Source organism: Falco cherrug, chromosome 15 (assembly GCF_023634085.1).
Source record: "Falco cherrug isolate bFalChe1 chromosome 15, bFalChe1.pri, whole genome shotgun sequence".
Lineage (NCBI taxonomy): Eukaryota > Metazoa > Chordata > Aves > Falconiformes > Falconidae > Falco > Falco cherrug.
In genome coordinates, this window is record NC_073711.1 from 9,294,379 (window position 1) to 9,314,885 (window position 20,507).

The window sequence follows — 20,507 nt, forward strand, 5'->3', positions numbered from 1 at the left end:
AAGGCTGCAAAACAGCCCCAGCTTGGATGTGGCCAGACTGCAAGGCAGCCAGCTGGCCACCAAAGGGGAAAGAGACCTGCGTCGCTCCCCCAACCCACCTCACAGCACCCGATGCCTATTAAAACTTGCGTCATTAGAGACAGGACACAGACTAGAGTACCTGCGCCACACTCCTACTTCAGCGGGGAGTTAAGACTAGGCGCCTGGTTCCTGCCACGAATCAAGATGCTAGAAAAAACCACAAGTCTGAAACAGTTTAACACAGGACAAAAAAGGCACATTTTAATATGTACAGCAATGCATTTGGGCTATAAATTTACCCAACACAACTGAAAAAAAAAAATCCAAACTATGCTTTATACTTATTCCATGGTGTCAGCCTCATTCCTAGCCACCTACCTTTCTCTGCATCTCTGAATGCTGCTATATACACACACAAACAAACAATTACGTCATGAATGTTCATTTAGGCTCCCAAGTTCAAGTAATAAAGTTCAAACTTGCATAGCATCTTATGCCACTCAGCCATAAACAGTTACGATTGCATATTAGCTGGAGCAGCCATCTCTTTCAATTCAGCCAGTTTTGGCTGGCCACCATTTATTTTTTTATTTTTTTATTTTTTAATCCTTGAGTCAGAATGTTTCCTAAGTCACCAGCCCTGAGGGATGCCACAGACTTCAAAATGAACCTCTTGCTGTTGTTAAGATCCTTTTAAACCAGAAATTTAGAGTGTTGTCAAGAACAGTTTTAAAAATGTAATACTGTTTATTTTGCTTCAAAAACATTTCAGCATTCTAAACATACAAAAAAAACAGAACGTTGCAAATTCGTTTAAGTACAGAGTGTTTTTGAACTTCAGTTGCTGCACTGGCTCTTCACTTAGTTGACGATGAAGAGATGTCTACAGTTTCAGTTTAAAAACTACCGCACTTAACTAAAAAAATCCATACACTTCTCATGCCAGCTGAACCCCCTTCCACAACTAAGAATGGCAGCAGAATGCTATTTCACTATATACAGAAAGACAACTTTAAGCTAAATGGACGCCCACTGTAGTGTAAATAGATCTACCCTCACAGTGCATGCTTTGGGCCATGGCACCCCGGGGAACGTACAGCCTTTCCAAGTAATCACTGCTCCTCTAAGGCATCATAACTCTAAGCATGTACCACAAGAATCTGTCTAGTTTTTACAAACTATAGATATGTACAGTTTATAACCCAGGATTTTCTAGCCAATAACCATATAGTAACACCACCTTACAAATTAAAAAAATGCTTGAAACATTTTTAAATGCTTTGTTACACCAACAGCAAAGTGCACAGAGTTAGGAGAACACTAGAGGCCTTTTCATTTTAAAAATGTTTGGAAATATGTACAACTTTGATACAGTTTCAGGGTGCTCACTACACCCATGGCCACTTCATGTAAACCAGTTACAATTTCTAGAGTACTTTTAGAAACTACAACGCGATCGGAATCCAAATTTTTCTTTTAATTAAGCCTAATAAGGACAAAAGACACCATCTCAAATAAGAGGTGCTTCATTTATGGTGTTTCCCCTACTCTATGGTATTCACATGGAGACAAGTATTGTACAGTTTTATTCATCATCATCATCTTCATCCTCCTCTTCTTCATCCTCCTCCTCCTCTTCGTCTTCTTCCTCTACCTTTTTCCGAGCAGCTTTGGTTGCTGCTCCCTTTGCGCCATCAAACTTTCCTTTAGACTTGTAGTCTGCAACATCCTGCAAAGTCAAGGGGATGTCTTAATTTGCTCTAAGCAGCAAACACATACAGCATTTGTACAGCAGCAGGCGTTAGCATAGAGGGACTGGCCTTTGGCAGCTGCACCCCAAAAGGGGGATCAGCCAGCACTACGGCACATACACAGGTATGCAGACACCTAAGCGTGCTCAACTGCCTCCAGACGATGGAAGCCTTGAACCCTGCGTTTATGGTTATTTCTTTGAGGAGGAGAAGAGAACCCAGCCTCTCTTACAAGTTTCCTGCTAACGGGACAAAGCTCCTTCAACAGCACAGCAAACTCTTTGCTGAAGCAACACCAGCAGGTGCAGCTGCGCATCACTGGGGGAAAGCTCTCCCTCCCTGCTGGAATCTGCCTGCAGCTTGCTGCCCTACTCTGTCCCAACACACGTGAAGTTCAGCCATGTAGCACAGCGACAACAGGTCTGTAAGCTGGAGATGCTTGCTGTGCTGGGGCCACCTTAGCTGGGTCTATGTTACAGAAACACATCATCACCACAGCTGGTATGGAAGAGGAACAAGTGAAAACCAGCCTTACCTTCTCATACTTCTCCTTCAGTTTAGCTGCCTTATTATTATAAGGCTGCTTTTCACCATCACTGAGGTTGTTCCACATCTCACCCAGTTTCTTTGCTACATCCCCGATGGATATGCCAGGGTTTGTGGACTTGATCTTGGGGCGGAACTCTGAACAGAAGAGGAAGAAGCCAGACCTTTGGGAGAAACACCAGAGGACAGTCAGCACTGCAGCAGCACACCCGGGGAGCACACCCCCACCTCTGTCCCTCGTCCACAGCATTCACACATGCACTCGCATGCCGAGTAGAAACACTGGATTTTTTTTAACTTTAAAGAAAACAACATAGAAACCCAAACATGTTTTGATTTTACCAAGGCCCAGACCCGCAGCCTTCACCCAGTGCTGTTTTTAATCAGGTGTTATCTATGCCCCCACCCAATTTCATCTTAGATATAGATACAAGAGTCTCACTGTCACCTAGTCATTTCCATGTCTTCCACCATTATGAGTTTAAGGATTGCAAGTACTGACAATTCCTGTGCTCTATGTGCTCAAGATTACGAGCTGCCTAGAAGGTCTACAAGACACTGTCAGTAAGCTGTGAACATAACCAGTGCTGCTATATGAAACGTATACCCCATCCACTTCCTTTATGGAAATGTAGCAGCTGTGTTACAGGGTGTGAAAACACCAAAATACTTGTGGGTTTAATGCCTCAAAGTTACTTACGGTGGTCGTTTTGGGGCATTGGGGTCCTTCTTCTTCTTGCCACCCTTAGCCGGTCCATAGTCCTTCATTTCTCTATCATATCGTACCTTATCAGCCTTCGCCATTTCATCAAATTTAGCTTTCTCCTTGCTTGACATAGTCTAAAAAAAAAACCCAAACACCAAAAAAAACCCACCCCAAACAAAAAACACAAACCAAAAAAACAAGACACCGAACCTGTGATTACCCAACTGCGCAATAGCCGGCAAACTTTAAGTAAACAAGCCAACACATACAGACTCGACAGGGGAGTTTCAGGATTTGTTTGTTTTCTAACCGGACCACCTTGGGGACGAAGGTCCCGTACCGGGAAAGGCAGCCACAGCTGGCATATTCAGCGAGAGGGAAGCAACGGGAACGCGACAAGCACAGCCAGAGTCTTCCTCCAGGACACTGGCCTGGAGGGAGGTAGCTGCTGCTGAAGGGCACTGTGCTTGGGAATGGGGAAAAAAAAAGACCAGTCTGCAGGGGAAGCAGCCGAACAGGCAGATACACCAGGCTGAAGCCTTCACAATCATTACAGTAGTCAGCAGCACCCGATCAATGACCGGGACACCCTGCCAAGAACGGCAAACAGACCAAAACACCACCGGCTTCCTTCATATTCGGACACACACACCAGCCTAGCAGACACCGTAAGGAGTTAGCCCTTCAGGAAGTCACAAATTAAAGTACCTTCCACCTCTCTGAGCACTTCTTGGAAAACTCTGCAAAGTTGACTGGAACCTCTGGGTTCTTTTTCTTATGTTCCTCACGGCACGTCTGCACAAAGAAGGCATAGGCAGACATCTTGCCTTTGGGCTTCTTCGGATCACCTTTAGCCATCTTGACTCTGCAGGCAGGAGGGAAAAACGGGGGGAAAAAAAACAAACAAGTGAATGCAAGTACAGATGGGCGCGTGTATATGTGTGGATATGCATACAGCATGCATGTATTTATGAGCACACACCACTGTCCCCTGAAGCAATGCCCCATCAGTAACACATCCCCTTCCTCCCCGCTGACGTTGCTCACTATCCCCAATACAGAGACTCCAATTATTCTTCCTTGACACTCGGGTCACCAACTTGAGGCAAGTGAAACTGGTCACTGGACCCAAGTTTTACATCGATACAGGTTTACATCACATCCAAAGACTGGTGACAGGCTACGAAACAGACAGACTTCTGCCCATTAAGAGTTATATATCAACTAATATGAAATATTTGTTTTAGTTGGCTACCACACTGGGGCTTGAGTGGCACATGCAGTGCCAGGCTATGACTTATGCCTTCAGTAGCAGGAGTTGACACGTTAGCAGCAGCTGGCCAGGCAGAAAAAGGCAGGATGGATTATCGCCCCCCCACCCCGTAAAAGTGTGATAACCTCCTAAGCAGAAGAAGGCGAGCAAATAAAGGCTAGTTTTAAACACAATAGGACCCGTGGAGCTCTGCGAGGTGAGCAGCGCTTGCTCTTGCTCCACCAAGTGACACATGTTTGGAGGCATAGTGGTCAGCGCAAAGATGCGATGAGCAAGTCACCGAGAGGATGATGCTAACTTTTGGGCTGCGCTTCTTTCCCCCTCTTCCACGGCGGATTGGATCTTTTTTCTTTCCCACCTCAAAAAAAAAAAAATCCCGCAGCAATACTTCCTATTTACAGCCTCTCCAGCGTCTGAAAATTTAATTTTTATTAGCACGGCGTTAATATTTAATTGCGCCCGCCGAGCCCCCCGTGCGCGGCGCCGCAGCCGAAGCCGCCCGCTCGGGCCGCTCCCGCGGGGTGCCCGCTGCCCACCGCCCGCGCCGGGGCGCGCAGAGCCCGCGGCGCCGGGGCAGAGCGGGGCGCGGGGCCGGGCCGGGGCCGCCGCCTGCTCCCGAAGTTGGGGGCGAGCGGCCCGCCGCGGCCAGCCCGGGCCGGCTCCGCGCCGCTCCCGCCATCTTCTCCCCCCCAAGGTCACCGCGGCGGCCGGGCTGCGCGGCGCGGGGCGCGGGCACCTGCGGCGGGGCCGGGGCCGGCGGGCGGAGGGGGCAGCGGCGGCTCCGCCAGACGCCAATAATTCATCTTCCATTTTGTGAAATGCCTCCTGATGAAAGAAAGTGCCCCTGAAATGCGGCGGGGCGGCGGGCGGGGGGCGCCGGGGGGCCGGGCGGCGGCCGGGGGCGCGGGGCGCCGGCCCGGCCCCGGGCGGCCGGTGCGAGCGGCAGCAGGAGCGGCGGCGGCGGCGGCCGCGCTCCGCGCCCAGGGCCGGCCCCGCTCGCTAAGATGGCTTCTCCCGGCGCCGCCGCCGCGCCGCCGAACAAAGCCGCGCTCCCCCTCCGCCGCGCTCGGCCCCCCGCGCCCGCCGCCCCCGGCCGCCGGCCCCGCCAAAACGCCGCCCCCGCCGCGAAGGGGCTCCCCGCTCGGCCCCCCGCCGGGCGGCGGGGGCGGCGGGGCCGGGGCGCGGGCGGGAGGCGCCCCCCCCCCGGCCCCTGCCTAGCGCAGCGCTCTCTAACAAAGGCTCCCGTGCAGCCATTATCGCCGCCGCTACGCTCCTCCGCGCCGCCAGAAAAAGAGTGCGGAGAGCCCCGGGGCGGCCCCCCGGCGCCCAGCCGAGGGCGCGGGGCGGTGGGGAGAGAGGAGCCGGGGCGAAAGCGAAAGGTTTGAGCCCCCTGCGGGGCGCCGGGAAGGAGATTTCCCCCGCCGCGACCCCCCTCCCCATCCCTATGCCGCTTACACGTCTTTCTTCCCTTCGCCGGGGCTCTCCAGCGCCAGCCATATTAATGCCCACAGCACGGGCGGCGCGGCGCGGGGAAGAGGCGATGCGGGGCCCCGCCGCGGGCGCAGCCCCGCCGGAGACACCTTCCCGGGCAGGGGAAGAGCGGCGGAGGCAGAAGCGAAGGGATCGGGGGAGTTTGGAGGCGGCGGCGGCGAGAAAAAAACTGCTTCCCCGGGACAGACGGGCGCAGCGCGCAGGGTTTATCCCTGTCAGATGCTAAAGCGACAGCCATATTAATGCAGAATAAACAGCGGGCACGGCATTGCGCACGGCCAACAACTTTCCCACCGCCGCCAGCCCCACCGAGCCCACCCGGGGAAAGGGGGCAAATAAAAGCCGAGGGCGCCGCGCGTTTTGCCGTGCGACATTAGGAGGCGGCAGAGAAAAATCCCTGCCCATGAGGGGGAGAAAAGGAGTTAGTCCCGGTGTAGTTGCTGCACCAGCCATATTACTCTCGGTGGCACGGGAGCCCGGCGCGGAGAAACCGGGCTGCACCGGGGACAGGTAGCCCCTCTGCGCCGGGGGGAGCTCCCGGTGGGGCAGGGCAGGAGGACGGGGGGGCAAACGCTGCGCCTCGCCCGCTGCCCGCCGCCCCGCCAGCTGCGCGCAGCATCTGCCCTGGCACCGCCGATCCCCTTGCGAGGAAGGAAGAAAGTTTTGGGTGATTTTCCCGATTTTTTTTTTTTTACATTAAAAAAAAAAAAACTCGGAGGAAGGAAGGAACGGAAAACAAAAAAAAATATTAATAATTAAAAAAAAATAAAAAGCCCGGGGCAGGCAGAGCAGAGGGACGAGGGCGCGGGGGCAGGGCGGGGCGGGCAGGGGGCAGCCGCCCCCCGAAAAGTTGCGGCGGGGCTGCACGTACCTGTATTGTTCGCGGTAGTGTGGACAGGAGCTGGAGCGCAGGGCACGACGCGGGGCTCGGCGCGGCGCGGCTCAGCCTCGCGTTGGCTGCCTACGAGAGCGGCCTGATTGGCTGCGGGGCTCTGCCGTTTAAAACAACCTCCTCGCCCGCTCATTGGCGCGGCGCCTCATGAATATTAAGCGCGGCCGCGCGGCGGTTGGCCGGCGTGGGGGAGGTCATTCATTCAAAACGAGCGCCCGCCGGGGAAAGGGGAGCTCGGCGGCGCGCGCCGGGGGGAGGGGGGGTGGGGGTTGACCCGGGGTTGGGGGGAGCCCCCGGCCGGGTGGGAAGGGGGGAGCGAGGCGGGGAGCGCTGCCGCTTACCGGCAAACTGTCGTCGCCACGTGGTTGTGGCTGCTGGGGGAGCCCGCTGCCCCATTCACCGCGGAACGGGCCGGGGCCGCGCACGGAGGCGCTGCCCGGCTGCCCCCGGCCCGCGCTGCCCAGCTCAGAGCCGCAGTGATGGGCAGCGCTGGGCCGGAGTCAAGGGGCGGCTGGCGGGGTCCCGCGGGAGGAGACCCCCTGCCGGAGCAGGGGGGGGCGGGGAGGCGCGGAGCGACGGGGACCGGCGACAGCAGCAGCCCGGGGGAGAGAGCGGGTGGGAGCCCCCGGCCTACAGTAGCCCTTTATTGCCAGTTTCTGCCCTAAAGCCGTAAGGGCCCGATTCCAATGTCAACGGCAGTGTTTGCAAAGCCGGTTACTACTGTTCGTAACAGGGAGGGAACCGAGCCCGAGAAACAAACTCTGCTGACAGTCCCAGCACACGATGGATGGAAAAGGAACTACAGAGCAAGAAATGGAGCGGGGGGAGTGGGGATCAGAGAGTTTTACCTACTCATTCATCAAATAAAGCACCAAAACAATTAACCTGAATTACTATTTCTAACCTACTTGCACAATTTGTTTGTTATTAACTCTCCGGGATTTGGTTGTCACAGAGGCTGGCTGTGCACAGGGATAGCTGTAACCATGTCCTTTACGACTGAAACCAGCCCAGTGCGGCTCCGGGGTCAAGGGCTCCTCTGGCTCTCTCGAAAGAGCTGTTTCCTATAGGGCAGCTGCCAAATGGTTAAACTGGTATTAGTGGCTGACCACAATTGTTGGTTGGCTCGGAAAAAAGAGCTGTTATTTTAAGGCTGGAGCAGTAAGACTCAAACCACCACATACTGTTATGGGCTGGGCGTAACTGCCACCCTTCTTTTATGATAGCCAGAAGAAACAGTTGCCCTCTTTAAGGAACAGATAGTGAAAAGAAGCCTCCACCCTGGGCTGAGATGCAGGCAGGCAGTGGAGTTTACCAGATACTGCCCTGTGGAAGCACTTACGGCTATAACAACATACGGTCACAGGTTGCCTTTGCCGGAAGAGATCAAAACAAAACGACTGATGAGACATAGAGGAGTGCCAACCTCCCGCTGACAAATCTACTGGGGAGCGTGCAGAATTTCACCCGGGATTTCAGCCAAAGTCCTGCCTGGATTTTTCCCTTAGGGTACACCTCAGCTGGTCTAGCGAGCACCCAAATCCAATTGTCATCCGTACGCAGAACTGCTGAGCCTTATAGAGACCTTAGACCAGGGTCCTTGGCCTTTCCAAAGTATATATGGCAAAACCAGTCCTGCCAGCCTCTCGCCCTATTTCTACTTTCTAAAACCAAAAGCACAAAACAAGGGGTTCATTCATAAACATTAATGAGGCTACCTGAGGGACTGTATTCTGTAGCATCATCATAAAATAGGACAAGCAATACTACTGCAGGATAATCTCTTTGTAGCTGACAAACATCCCTCTCACCTATTTTTAGGGATACTTTAAAGTGTTTCAAACTAGTTGAATAATTAAAGCTTTTTTCTTGGCTCTGGCGCTGCAGAATTTTTCGCTCTGGAACGCTTTCTTCCCCAAACCACAACCTCATCCTACAGAGCACACCAAGCTGGGAACATTGCAAAGGTGAGGGGTGGCAGCTCCGATGGGCAGCATTGCTTAGGAGCTTGCTTAGAACAGGCATCCGGCATCAAGTGTGCAGGTCTGCTAGTCATCTCCAGGGCATCCCTCCCATTTCCCATAGTCCAAGGGAAACATTCCCTAAGACGCTTGTTCTAGGAAGGCCAGGAAAGTTTTGACAGCTGGTCAAGGGGCAAAGGAGATATTTTGGTAGCTGAGAGACAGCTGGGTTGAAGATTTTGTCCTAGCACTCGCAGCATGGTTTTGAAAGCAGCGGAGGGCTGAGCAGCAAATGGGTGAACATAACCCCTATAGGGGAAGCTTCTACTCACCCTGAGAACTGCCACTGCTGAAAGATATTCCCCTGCAGTGCCCTCTGCCCTGCACATTGCACCTGGCCCCCACATCCGAGTGCTTTCCTGCAGGGCACCGTGAAAACAGCCTAGAAAGTTGGCTGAGCAAATCTAACCTTTTTGCTGCAACCAGAGTCCCACTGCCTCCTACACGCCAGCTCTGGCCTTCACCTGACCCCTCCGGGAGCCAAGGAAGCTCACTAACCTCACAAAAACCAAACAAATGAAGCCCAAAATTTGTCCTCCTTTTTCTGCTGGGTTAGGCTTCTGCTGGATTAGCCAACTGAACCAGTGTGCCAAGGAGTCAAGCAAGTACCAGAGCTGAGGCGAAGGAGGGTGCAGAAGTGTGCAGCCAGGAGCAGGGACACACTCCTAAGAAGCGTGAGTTGGGCAGATTTTAGGGTTTTTGCTTGTTTGTTTTAATATTACAGATTACTGTGTATTTATGCTATAGGAAGCATGAGGGAAAAAAAAGCAAAACTAAAAGAAATTTCAGGATGCCTCGCTCTTGGCACAGAAGGCAGCAAGGCCTGCAATGATGCTAGCAGAGCTCCATGCATAGGCTTGTACCTTCCATTCAGAAAGCTCTGACCTGATCCCCACCATGACCGCTACAGGCGAGATTTATTTTGCAAACACACATTAAGTTTTTAAGCAACTGTCAGCCATACCCTGCATCACACAGCAAGGACTCAGGCTGGGCAATGTCTTGAAATGAGGACTGAGGCACAAAATGCGGTTGAAGGTCCCATAGCAAGCAGATAGCTTCCAATACTTGCAGTAGCTGACTGCTAAGAAGACTGACTGCAAAGTCCTGTCCCAGCTGGAGTCACCAAACGCTAAAGGCTTCTGGCCCATGTACATCATGTTGGTGCTTCCAGGAACCAGCAGAGATACAAACAGCTGAGGCCATGTCATTATCTGCCAAGACGGAACGATATGTCCTCTTCAGCTAGAGATGATAGAACAGGGAGACTGGTGTGAAATAATCTGGAGTCACCAAGGAGTCCTCCAACAAATCAATAGATTACATAAACACACTTTAAATTCAGGAAAGTCATCAACGGTTAGAAATAAAATGCTGCCTCCTGCTCCCTAGAATGGTCTGAGGTCCAGAGTAAGTTCTGTTCTTCAGTCAACAGCCAGTTCTCATCTCAATGCTAGTGACAGCTTGGTGCAGTTGGCCTTCTCACAGCTCTGTCCTGCTCCAGATGTGTCAGCAGAACAAGGCCCACCATGTATTTAAGCTGTTCAAAAATCTGAAGTGCTGAAAAGGACCAGAGCAATAACCGATGTTTGTGGAACACCGTGTGATGGGTGTAGTAAGGAAACTACATCCTCACCACCACTGATTAGCTCCACAGCTCATACAATTCAGTCATGCTCACAACATACCTTGACCATCTCATTCCCATCGGTGAGACCATGAACGCCTCAGAGGGATCCTGGAGGACAAAAAACTGTGTGTAAATTATTAGTCCTCAAGACCTTTAACAAGCTTCCCAGTCTGAATCCAGACTGTCTTGATGTAGGAAGTTAATGTCGTATTAACAGAACATTAAAGTTAACTTGTACTTGAGCTCTTGCTAGTTTCACTGGGAATTTGCTCCACAGTTGGGATGATTTCAGCCAAACAGTTGATTTGAACTGGTGTTGTGTCCTTACTGGGTTTGCCCAATATTGGTCAGAGCACATTGTGCTCGTCATATTGGCTACCTTGATCATGGGTGGCGTCACCTAGTAATAGCTAGGAGGAGGCTGGTATGAATGCACACACTGAAATTTCAAAGAATCTCGGTAAATTAGAAACACGCCAGTCACAGAAAAATTACTAGGGCCCTCGATGCAATGATATCCCCAAAATGAGCTACTGTGTCTGAAAAGCTTCCCAAACATGTACGATCATAACGACACAGTTACCTGGTTCCCATGTTGGAGGGGCAGCTCAAACACACAGTGCATTGCCAAAGCAGTTCCCTTACTGAGGAGCTGCTTGAGCTCAGATTTGGCAGCATCGCTGGGAATAGGCACCAAAGTTGTTCTAGTCTGCAGCATACATGCTTGGAGATGTGCTATATCACCCCATCAGCTTTTATTTTCCAGTGCTGATAGCTGAGTTTCCACCTTTCTATCCACCAGCTGATGCAGGTGTCAGAAGGCCAGGAAAGGCTGTGGTGGCCAATAATTGCAATGAGGTGTTGGATACCAGTACAGCATCAGTCCTTTTGCCCTTTACCCAGCTCTGGAATACATTGAGCCCATGACTGTGTGGTTAAATTAGGAGCACCCATGTTGCTGTGCTCCTGACCACTGCACTGGGGAGTCTGTTTAAGGCAAGGATGCCTCCTGTACTAGAAGGCATCAAGAAATCTCACTGGAGAGCCTGGGGCCATCTGCCCACTGTCCTCCTGAGCTAAGAAGTGATTTTCTGAGGTCTCCCAAAATAGAAGTCTCCCAAAAAGAAACACACTTGCTGTTCACAGGGTAAGGAAGTTCAGGAAAACATTTCTGGTAAATATTCAGTTCTATCAGGTATGCAACTCTGTTCCCATTAAATGTTTTATCAAGCAACCTGGACATCCAATGTCAGCATGCTGAAGATGTGCTCAAGGCCCTGGTAGAAGCACCACGAGGGGCCACCCACTCCTGCTGCGAGGGGTTAGCCACAAGGCAGGCAACAGCAGCAGGGTCCCTTCCACCAGCCCCACTCACAGCCCTGCCCGGAGGCTGGGACCGCACCGGGCTCGGAGGGTCCGCAGGCAGCTGACCTCCAGCACACCGGCTCTGCGAAACGGTCCCAGCACAGACACAGCCATCCCGGAGCATCATCATGTTCCTCACAGCGGCGTGTCAAACCATCCTGCCCTTAGCAAAGCCAGTTATTCCATTGTGGTCGGCAAGCTGCAGTTTAAGCAGTATAATTACAACTGCATTTGGCGCTTCCACTTCTGTCTGGATTGCATCTCTGCAGAACCCTTACCCACCGGCAAAATTCTCCAGTGAAGACTTGACCCGAATGAAAAGGCTGATATAAATACATCCGTAGGGTTCTGCCAGCAATTAGGAATAAGGGCGGGGGGAAATCCCTCCTAAGAATCTAACAAAGCCAGGAAACCTTTTTAAGCAGAACCAGCCTATCAGAGTGACAGAGTTGACATTTAATGTTGGGTGGACAATAGCGACGTGAAAAGTGTTAAATGACCTGTTCATCTCAACAGCACATTCATTAGGCTAGTTAGGGGGCTGTTTCAAAAGCCTTCAGTTTGGACCTAGCTTCTCCCATCACTGACCCTCTGTGTTAACATGCAATAGAGACGAAGAGTCTCAATTAACCCTTCTCTAGCCAGCCTAGTTGAAAGCTGTTTGCAGAGGTTTGATTTACTACAGCTTTTTTTTTTTTCCTTTTCTTTTTGTTCTTTTTAAAATCAGGAGTTTGACTTCAGTAAAGCTGAGGAGGAATCTCCCCATATGAAACTCTCCCAGTTTTACAATATGTGGGATTTCCACACATGGATTTTCTGATGCCCAGGGCCTGAGGCTGATTTCCAAGTCCTGTAACTGTAGTAAAATATTTGTAATTGCTCACTGGGATCTCAGCCAGTGAGAATATTTCCTCTTTAACCTACGAAACAAAAAGAGTTATCTTAAATACACGCTGAAAGCAGAAAATAAAATTAGCAATGGTGTTTAAGGAGCTTGCCAGCATGCAAGTTCAGAGAGACAGAGGTTAATCTGATCCCAATTCAACTACGGGAATCCTAATGTTCCAATGATTAAAATATTAGTCCAGATGAACAGGTGACCTCCCAAATCCCCTAATGGGATGGCACAGCCTGTTATCCCATGTAGCAGTATCCCATTAAGCTGACACCTCTGCAGGAGCAGGATACGCTCCCAGTTGCACACACAAAATTAATTATTGTCAAATGCACTTCATGGGGACTGAGGTGAGAAATACAAGTTAAAATAATTGACAGTCATATTAGGCAGCAGTTCAAAACCTCCTTGCAGTATAACCACAGGCAAGATAAACAGAAACTCATGGTTACCTTCACAGGTGGGTGCCCCCTGCTTCTTGTCACATCATCCCCGCTCCTCTTGGCTTTTTTCTTCCTTACTCTCCCTTCTCCCCCTCCTGTTTTTCCTTCCCCTCACACCTCAGCCCTGGCTCTTTCCCAGCACACACTGCCAAGCTGCCCAGGGGGTGGCAGGCAGGCAGTTTGCCCCTGCACACCTGCTCCAAGAGATTTGCCACCACGGTATAGCACCTCCTACGCTACCAGACTCCTGGAAACTGCGTGCCCCCTGCATGCTGCCTCCTTACATTCCCGGCTCGTCTCTGCTCCCTCATCTAACACATCCTTCCTGCCACAACACACTTTCTTCAGGCGTCTTCTTCCATGCTCAGCTACCACAGGACCATCTGCTTCCATGTATCTTCGTTTTTAGAGGCACTATCCCAAACCTTGCAAGCCCCAAGCAACCTGGCTTACGGGCAGTGGGCAAAATTCAACTTCAGAAGGGCATTTCTGCTCCCGTTTTGCATGCGAAGAACCACACTCCAAAAAACTGAGGCACTGAAGAAGAAAAAAAAAAGAGAAAAAAAAAGCATTTATCTACCTACCTCACCAAGCCACATACTAAAAGTAAGGAAGACAGAACAACTGGAAACAACCTCCACAAGTTTCCCATAGCCTTCAGAGGAGATGGAATCTAGATGTAATTTTAAAGGAGAAGATTGTAAGTGTTTTCCTTGCACTTTAATTGGCAAGTAATCAAGACCACATTCAATGCAACACAAGTTCTTGCAATCACGCTGTGACAGCAGACCAAGAAACTCTATTAGGAATCCAATGCAATTACAACCCAACAGCAGTCCGGCAAAGGACTAGATATAAAGGGAGGCATGACCTCACATTAGGAAGAAGCTGGTGATGATACAGCTAAGGTGTAGTTCAGACACCACTGAAGTGACACTAACAGAAGCAATCAGAAAAGCTGGCGCTGGGACAAGAGAGCTGCCACTGGATACTTATTTCACAGTCCTGAAATTTTACTACAGTCAGAGTTGCTTTCAGATCATCAAATAACCGTTTCCAAAACTATGAATACCCCTGCCCTGTGCTCAGCAGTATCTGAACACAAGTGTGTATCCTTTTCCCTTTGGCCATCCTGCCACCGTCCACACTTCAAAACAAGACTGGGGCAGCCCACACCATACAGGCAAGAGGATATATTAAAACCACTCACGTTCAAATGAAGAAAAGAGGTGAATGTTCTGCACGAGGCATAATCTCGGTGCTGCGCTATCTCACAACATGTTTCTGAATGAAGCTTTGGGTCTGGCCATGGTATGTAAGTTTTAAAGACAGGCTGCCTGTCGCCAGATGCCGGTGTCACTGTTGAGACGGGCAGTGACGTACAAAGTCGTTGGCTAGAGAGAAGGAGGAACAAGTTTTCTCTGCAGGAACTGTGAACCGAGCGCTCGGTCTCTTCCCTGCCTGGCCAGGCTGCCGGGGCGATCAGCTGCGGGAGCAATTGTGCAGACCAGCTGCTCTGGCTGGCATCTGAAGTAGGTTGAAGGTCTGGGTGTAGGAAAACAAGGAGAGCGTTGGGTGATTGCAGCCCGGTGGGGAAACACGCTGCTAGCACAACATGGCTTTAAGAGGGGTTAAAAGTCTCATTGTCAGAAAAGACATAAACAATATAGGTCCTGCAAAGGCAGAGAGTGAAGCAGTTTTTCTTGATTTGTGACCTGCACTACACTGCTGAGGCACAAGATCTCCAAAAGCCACTGCAAAGCTAGGAAATTAATACATCGCCCATATGCATATAGGCTCCCAAAAAGCGGGGGGGGGGGGGGGGGGGGGGAAATGCAGATTGAAGTTACAAGTATTTACAGTTTAGGAGAACATTTAATTGGTTGTAAAAAAAACCCACCAGGGTGACACTGCACAAGCTGATTCTTGGATTGTCTTCAAAGGCTTAGGGGGACCTTCTAGTTAAGAAGGGAATGAGAAACACCGGTGCAGGAAAGACCTCAAAGTCCTTTAAGTCTTCCCCACACTCCCCCATGACCTCTCTGTCCCCTATATGTTTTTTCTTCTCATAAATCTGTTCAGAAAATACCGTTTCCTTTTTGGTATCGGTTTGGTGCTATCGCTTCACCATAGCAACAGACAGCAAACAGCAGCTCCAACAACTGGAACTTGTTGGCTGGCTCAGGTAAGCTCTCCTGCAGCAGCAGGCTTCAGTGACTCTCTGCTTTTGGAAAATCCATCAGTTGCATAATTCTGGATTTAATTCCAGTAAAAGAGAATATACACAATTAACTAAATGCCACCAATTAAATGATCAAGAGGGCAGGAACGTTTTCAGTCACTGCGCTTTGTACGCAGCTACGCTGTACTCAAGGGAAGACAGCAGCTCCTGTAGGCACACCAACCCGCTTTTAAAGTGACTGTCTCAAGTCCCAGAGACAGACCTGGAGCTCAGACCCCGCCAGGGCAGCTAGGTCCACCCCAGGCAGTTCTCCTGTCCTGGCATGGGCCAAACTGCCAGTGGTGCCTGAGCTACCAGAGGCTGGGGGTGAGATTTTGTGAAAGACCAAACGTCCAGGTCAATGCCCAGCAACGCCCAGCAGTGAGGGTGGATCTGAGCTAAGACACCAGGGCACAGACTGAAGCAGATGAGGCTCAAACCTGCTGCTAGTCCGTGGAGGTACTACACTCAGCAGGGAGGTAAAGGAGTCAGCAGGATGATGAAGCAATGAAGGAGAGGGAGTATTGCAACGCGCAGTTGTGACTTACACAAATATCTTTACATGACTGAAAAGGGTAAGAGAGGCATGGACTGTGACTGGGTATCCCGGTCAGGTGGCTACCGCCATGTGCTTACACCTGTCCTTGATGATGTGGAAGGAACAAGTTATTTGGGAGGAAATTTAATAATAAATGGTGTAGGCTTCTGCCAAGTGCTCCCAAATTCTTCTTGCTTTACACGCATTGAACATCTGCTTTGTTAACAAATCTAATCCCTGTTTTGCATAGGACTGTAGCAACATTACAATGAGTGAATAGCAAATAAATTTACAGTGAAACTGTTTTTAAAATTGTATCATTTATATGTGCACATATTCTATAGAGATGCACATATTCTTTATAGAGGCACACATACGTATACACACATACAATAAAAATTGCTTTACAGTTAAAGGAAGGTGAACTTCCCCCCCAAAATTTGCAACTATTTCAGTTTTATTTTAGGTTTGTTAACCCATTTCAAGTTTAAAATACATTGTCTATTGAGATTACTGTATTGTATACCTATCATCAGATTCCACTGCGGTCCGTTGACCTTTTTTTAAAAAAAATTACAACTTCTCATATCCACACAAAGGCATTTGATAAAATTCTCCCAAAATGTCTCAGCTTTGTGCCTTCTCCAACTAAAAGGAGACTCCTTTCAAAGAAAAACAGCTTCAGTCACAAAAAGCAAACATACTGAAAAGATTAAAACAAAATAAAAATCAAAAAGCTGCCAAACTTCCTCGCCGTATCATCAGAGACAGCACATTTTCAGGGTATTAGCAGCTGCCCAGTGTAGCTGGCATTTAAAAATATCCAAATAGCTTAGACCCTGCACAGTCCTTGCTGTTCTTTAGTTTATAAACTGGTGTCCAGATCCTGACTTCCAGTTACAGAACCCCACTGAATTCACTGGAATTTCACAGATTAAATTCAGGACAGAATTCGGTTTTGTGTTGCTTAAGTATAATTGGCCCATAGTATATTGGTCGGTGGGAGATGGTTTTTCTCCCACCACTGCATAAATGGAAAAGGTAAAAATTGGGTAACTAAAGATGACTTTCAGAATCCTGTTTTCCTGGGGGGGGGGGGGGGGGGGGGGGGGGGGGGAGGCAGGGAAGTGTAATTATAAGGAATGGGAAAGTTAGTTGGTCTTACTGTGAACATGGTGGCTGTGGTCTCTGGGTTGCCTTGTGCTCTTTCTGTCCTTCCATCAGCTCGCTTGTTTTCCACATGACTGCTTGTATACATACAATTGTGTCTGGTTATCATATGCTGAATGTGATTGTTATGCACTCAGATTTATTCCCAGCATGAAAATTATTTGAAAACGGGTGGAATGAGGGGGAGAAACACAGCCATCATTTGAGGAACTTACACAGTTAGTGCTCAAGAGCTTCCTTTCAGATCTGCCTTCCCTGCCAAGAAAAGGCATTGTTGCAGTGACAGCCGAGAGGCGTGTGTTACAACAGAAAAATCATATGGGATGCAAAATTAAAATCTCAATCACAGGTGAAAAATCAAGGCAGCGGTGGAGTGTGTGTACAGCACTGGTATTTTGTTCCTGCCTCCTAGAAAAAGTTGCAGATGCTTTGTCCTTACTGAGGTGGTGCTGTACGATGGCCAATGCCTAAAGCAGGCTGGCTAAGCACCCTTCCAGCACCACACCCTTTCTCTGTATGGTGTAGCCTTCGGCTCTGTTTAGAGCAGGAGAGCAGTGACTCTCCAGTCACCAGTTAGCTTCAGTGCATCGAGCCCTGCCTGGTCTCCACCAGCCTGGGTCCCTGGTCCTGTCAGGTCTGCAACTCTAGACCAGCTATCACCCATCTGACCAGTCTCCCAGCACTTCTGCACCGCTCAGAAGGAGCGGGGACTGCATATGCAGCAGGGACAGAAGAAGTCACCCCTTCCACCAGCGCAGCAGCCGGTGGCCCCTTCCAGCCCTCACCTCTCAGAAGACCTCCTCTGCCAGCACAGCTGGATCAACCACAGGTCCTTACCAGTCGATCCCATCAAAGGAGGAGCGCAACTTCCCGATGCCCCGTGCCGGCATGGCCACACTGGCAGGATTTTGCAGCATGGCTCGAGTGCCAGCATGACTGGTACACCGTGCTATGGTTCCCACAGAGGAGCGTGGGGGCTCACACCTATGCTCAGCCGAGGATTTGAATCGTGCCCGATGACAATTTAAGAAAAAAACTTGTCAAGCCCGAGCAGATCCAGATAGAAATCAGGCAGGATTTCTCCACACAGAGACCGCTGTATTTCTGAATGGCAGACTCTGCTCCCCAGCTTCCTCTGCTCCCAGCTACTCAGCATTTCTCTCCTGTTGTAGTAATTCTGGCCGACAACGCTCACTACTACTTACCCTCTTTGGATAATCACACCCTTACAGTACCTCTTGCAGCCTAATGTTTTACAATGAAATGTGAGAAGGTCTGAATAATCCTAATAGCAGTTCAGCAGCGGCACTCGCACAATTATTATATAAAAGGTAAGTGTGCTCCTACCAGCTCTCTATTTAAATTTATAGTGATTGGTTCCATACAGTGACATGGTAAATGAAAAAAATCCCCCAGCCTTCATTTGAGGCGTTTATAGTAAATAAAAAAACGTCGAGGGCTGTGCGTTGGCCCCTGGTCTGTCAGCTCTCTGTGCAGGAAGGGGATCCAGGCTCCCTTTCCCAGGCACGCATAAAATGCCGGGTGATATACGGCTCTGCTCCATGCGGAGCGCGGCTGCAGCGAGAGCCAGAGGAACTCGGGCTGCTGGTCCTAAGGAAACCTTCTCCGCAAGCCCGGGCTGGGAGGGCCGAGGCAGAAATCACCCGTGTTCTCTGGCAGCCTGCTTTCCCAGGGACACTTCGGCATCTTTTCCAGGTTTGGCACTGCACCGCGTCCCAGGTATAAGGCAGCATGGAGTTGAATCCCTGATTAATTCGGTGCACGGTGCCCCTACCATATTGAACAAAGGCTGGCAACTGTCAGATGTGGCGAGTATCGTCTGAATTATTTTTTCCATGAGGAGCACAGACCTTGAGAAGGTTTTTAAACTATCTCCAGAGACTAAAGGCGGCTGTGCTGTTCTGATTTAGACTGCAGGGAAGACAGGTCTTCACTTGTGAGATTTTAATTTCAGTAGCTGCATGAGTAACTTTAGAAAATACACCTTGGGTCTGATCCTGACTCTTGCTGAAGTTAAAGGCCAAGATCCTGTGCAAGTGAACAGAAAGAAAGGTGTCATTCCACGACACAAAGCCAAGCGTCTGGGGGATGCTCAACCCCATCCTGCTGCGAAGTTCATCGCTCCTGGGTGCAAACACCAAGGTGCCTGCTCCTCCGTGCCGCTCCCTGCTGAAGCCACCCTGGCCGGCTGCAGGCCCCCTTCTGCCCCTCTCCATGAGACCCCACACCACAGCCTCAGAGGGAAGAACAGCCAGTACAAGTCACACTGTCCCCAAGCCACTGCATAGGTGGAAGGCTTTGGAAGCACTGATCAGTGAGAACCACCCACGGCTGCTCCCCTTGGACCAGATCCGAGAAGGGTCTTGCAGCTGAGTCAATGAACACAGGCACCAGAGGGGTCTACATCACCTTTACACTCCCGACATCGCCTTCACTTTGCCTGCACTTTTATGCTACCCACACCTTCCTCCCTTGCCACACACCTGCCATCTCCGCTCCTGGGGAGGAAGGCACATCCTACAGCTTCTCACACCTTCGTCAAGCTGTTTCTCCAACGGCACTCAACACACTGCCACCGTGTCTTGGCCAAGGGCACTTCCCAACGGGCTCCACCTCCTGAACTGGTCACAGCTGCTGGGTGGGATGTCTCAGAAACTGTCCCTACATGGTCCCCAGCCACGGGGATGCACTCAGCAGAGCCCCCAGCCCACATGGGAGCTCAGGAGCAGGTCAGCAAATAGTGGGATCAGCCAAGGAGAACTTGCTCGTTGTCATCAGGGAAGGCAATTCTCCCCCGCAAGACATCCCATGCGATCACAGAGTGGCACGTGGGCCTACAAGGGCTGGCTCGGCAACAAGGAGCCAGAGGTGGGTCAAGGATTCCACAAGCACTGGCTGGGAGAGAGAACTGGCATGTCTGGCCCCAGGAAGCTGCTTTTCCACTAGTTTAGTGACTGCAATAGGTCCCAAACCCCTTGCTTTTGTCAGAAGCTGCTCCTGACCACGGCAGATCAGGGGAGATGCCAAGCTCTCCTTCCTCCCTTCACCATATCTCTGAGATGGTGCAACCAAGAGGACTAAGGGCTATCACCCACCGCGGGGTGCTCACCACAGGGCTGGGGTTACCCCAGGCTCTGCTGCAGCCCTCCCGGGATGGCCTGCACCAGGAGTACACACCACTGGATGCCACCGCATTGCTGTGGCACGAGTCATTCCATCCAACAGTACACAAACTAATGAAGAGGAAAGAGTCTCCCCATCCGTTTCCTCCTTAAAACAAATAAAGGAACAGATGCACTGCTGGCTGAGCCTCGACCCTACACAGCCCATACTGCTCACAGGCCCCTCTCCCCCGGAGCTGTCAGACACAGCCCACGCTGACCTGCCTCCCTAACCCTGGTGCAGCCTTTGTCCTCGCACACCCACACAAGGGGACGTTGCCTGTCCCCTAATTTGCTGGGATTTCACAGCAAGAAATGAATGCCAGTGTTTCTATGAAAGGGAGAGAGAGTCACCAGCCGTG

At 50.6% G+C, this 20,507-nt stretch overlaps 1 protein-coding gene and 1 long non-coding RNA gene across 2 annotated transcripts; both read right to left on the reverse strand.

Moving 5' to 3' along the window:
* Nucleotides 1–255: 255 nt before the first annotated feature.
* On the reverse strand, nucleotides 256–6,792 carry HMGB3 (high mobility group box 3). The gene is made up of 5 exons (XM_055727547.1): nucleotides 6,660–6,792; nucleotides 3,733–3,889; nucleotides 3,019–3,158; nucleotides 2,308–2,482; nucleotides 256–1,750 (listed from the first exon to the last, which is right to left on the reverse strand). The coding sequence occupies exons 2-5, from the start codon at nucleotides 3,880–3,882 to the stop codon at nucleotides 1,607–1,609; spliced, it is 609 nt and encodes a 202-aa protein (XP_055583522.1). The 5' UTR covers nucleotides 3,883–3,889; nucleotides 6,660–6,792; the 3' UTR covers nucleotides 256–1,606.
* A 2,570-nt stretch (nucleotides 6,793–9,362) lies between these two features.
* Nucleotides 9,363–14,390, reverse strand: LOC114014747 (uncharacterized). Its single transcript, XR_003558381.2, has 4 exons — nucleotides 14,245–14,390; nucleotides 13,044–13,571; nucleotides 10,390–10,439; nucleotides 9,363–9,946 (listed from the first exon to the last, which is right to left on the reverse strand). It is a non-coding gene; the product is annotated as an uncharacterized LOC114014747 (long non-coding RNA).
* Between the last annotated feature and the right edge of the window lie 6,117 nt (nucleotides 14,391–20,507).

What these genes read in the sequence shown, in the direction of transcription:
- HMGB3 (XM_055727547.1), bottom strand. Translation starts at nt 3,882, where the DNA reads ATGGCTAAAGGTGATCCGAAGAAGCCCAAAGGCAAGATGTCTGCCTAT. An exon ending in AATGCCCCAAAACGACCACC is followed by an intron (nt 2,483 to 3,018) that starts GTAAGTAACTTT and finishes TTTCTCCCAAAG; the next exon opens with GTCTGGCTTCTTCCTCTTCT. An exon ending in TGAAGGAGAAGTATGAGAAG is followed by an intron (nt 1,751 to 2,307) that starts GTAAGGCTGGTT and finishes TTGACTTTGCAG; the next exon opens with GATGTTGCAGACTACAAGTC.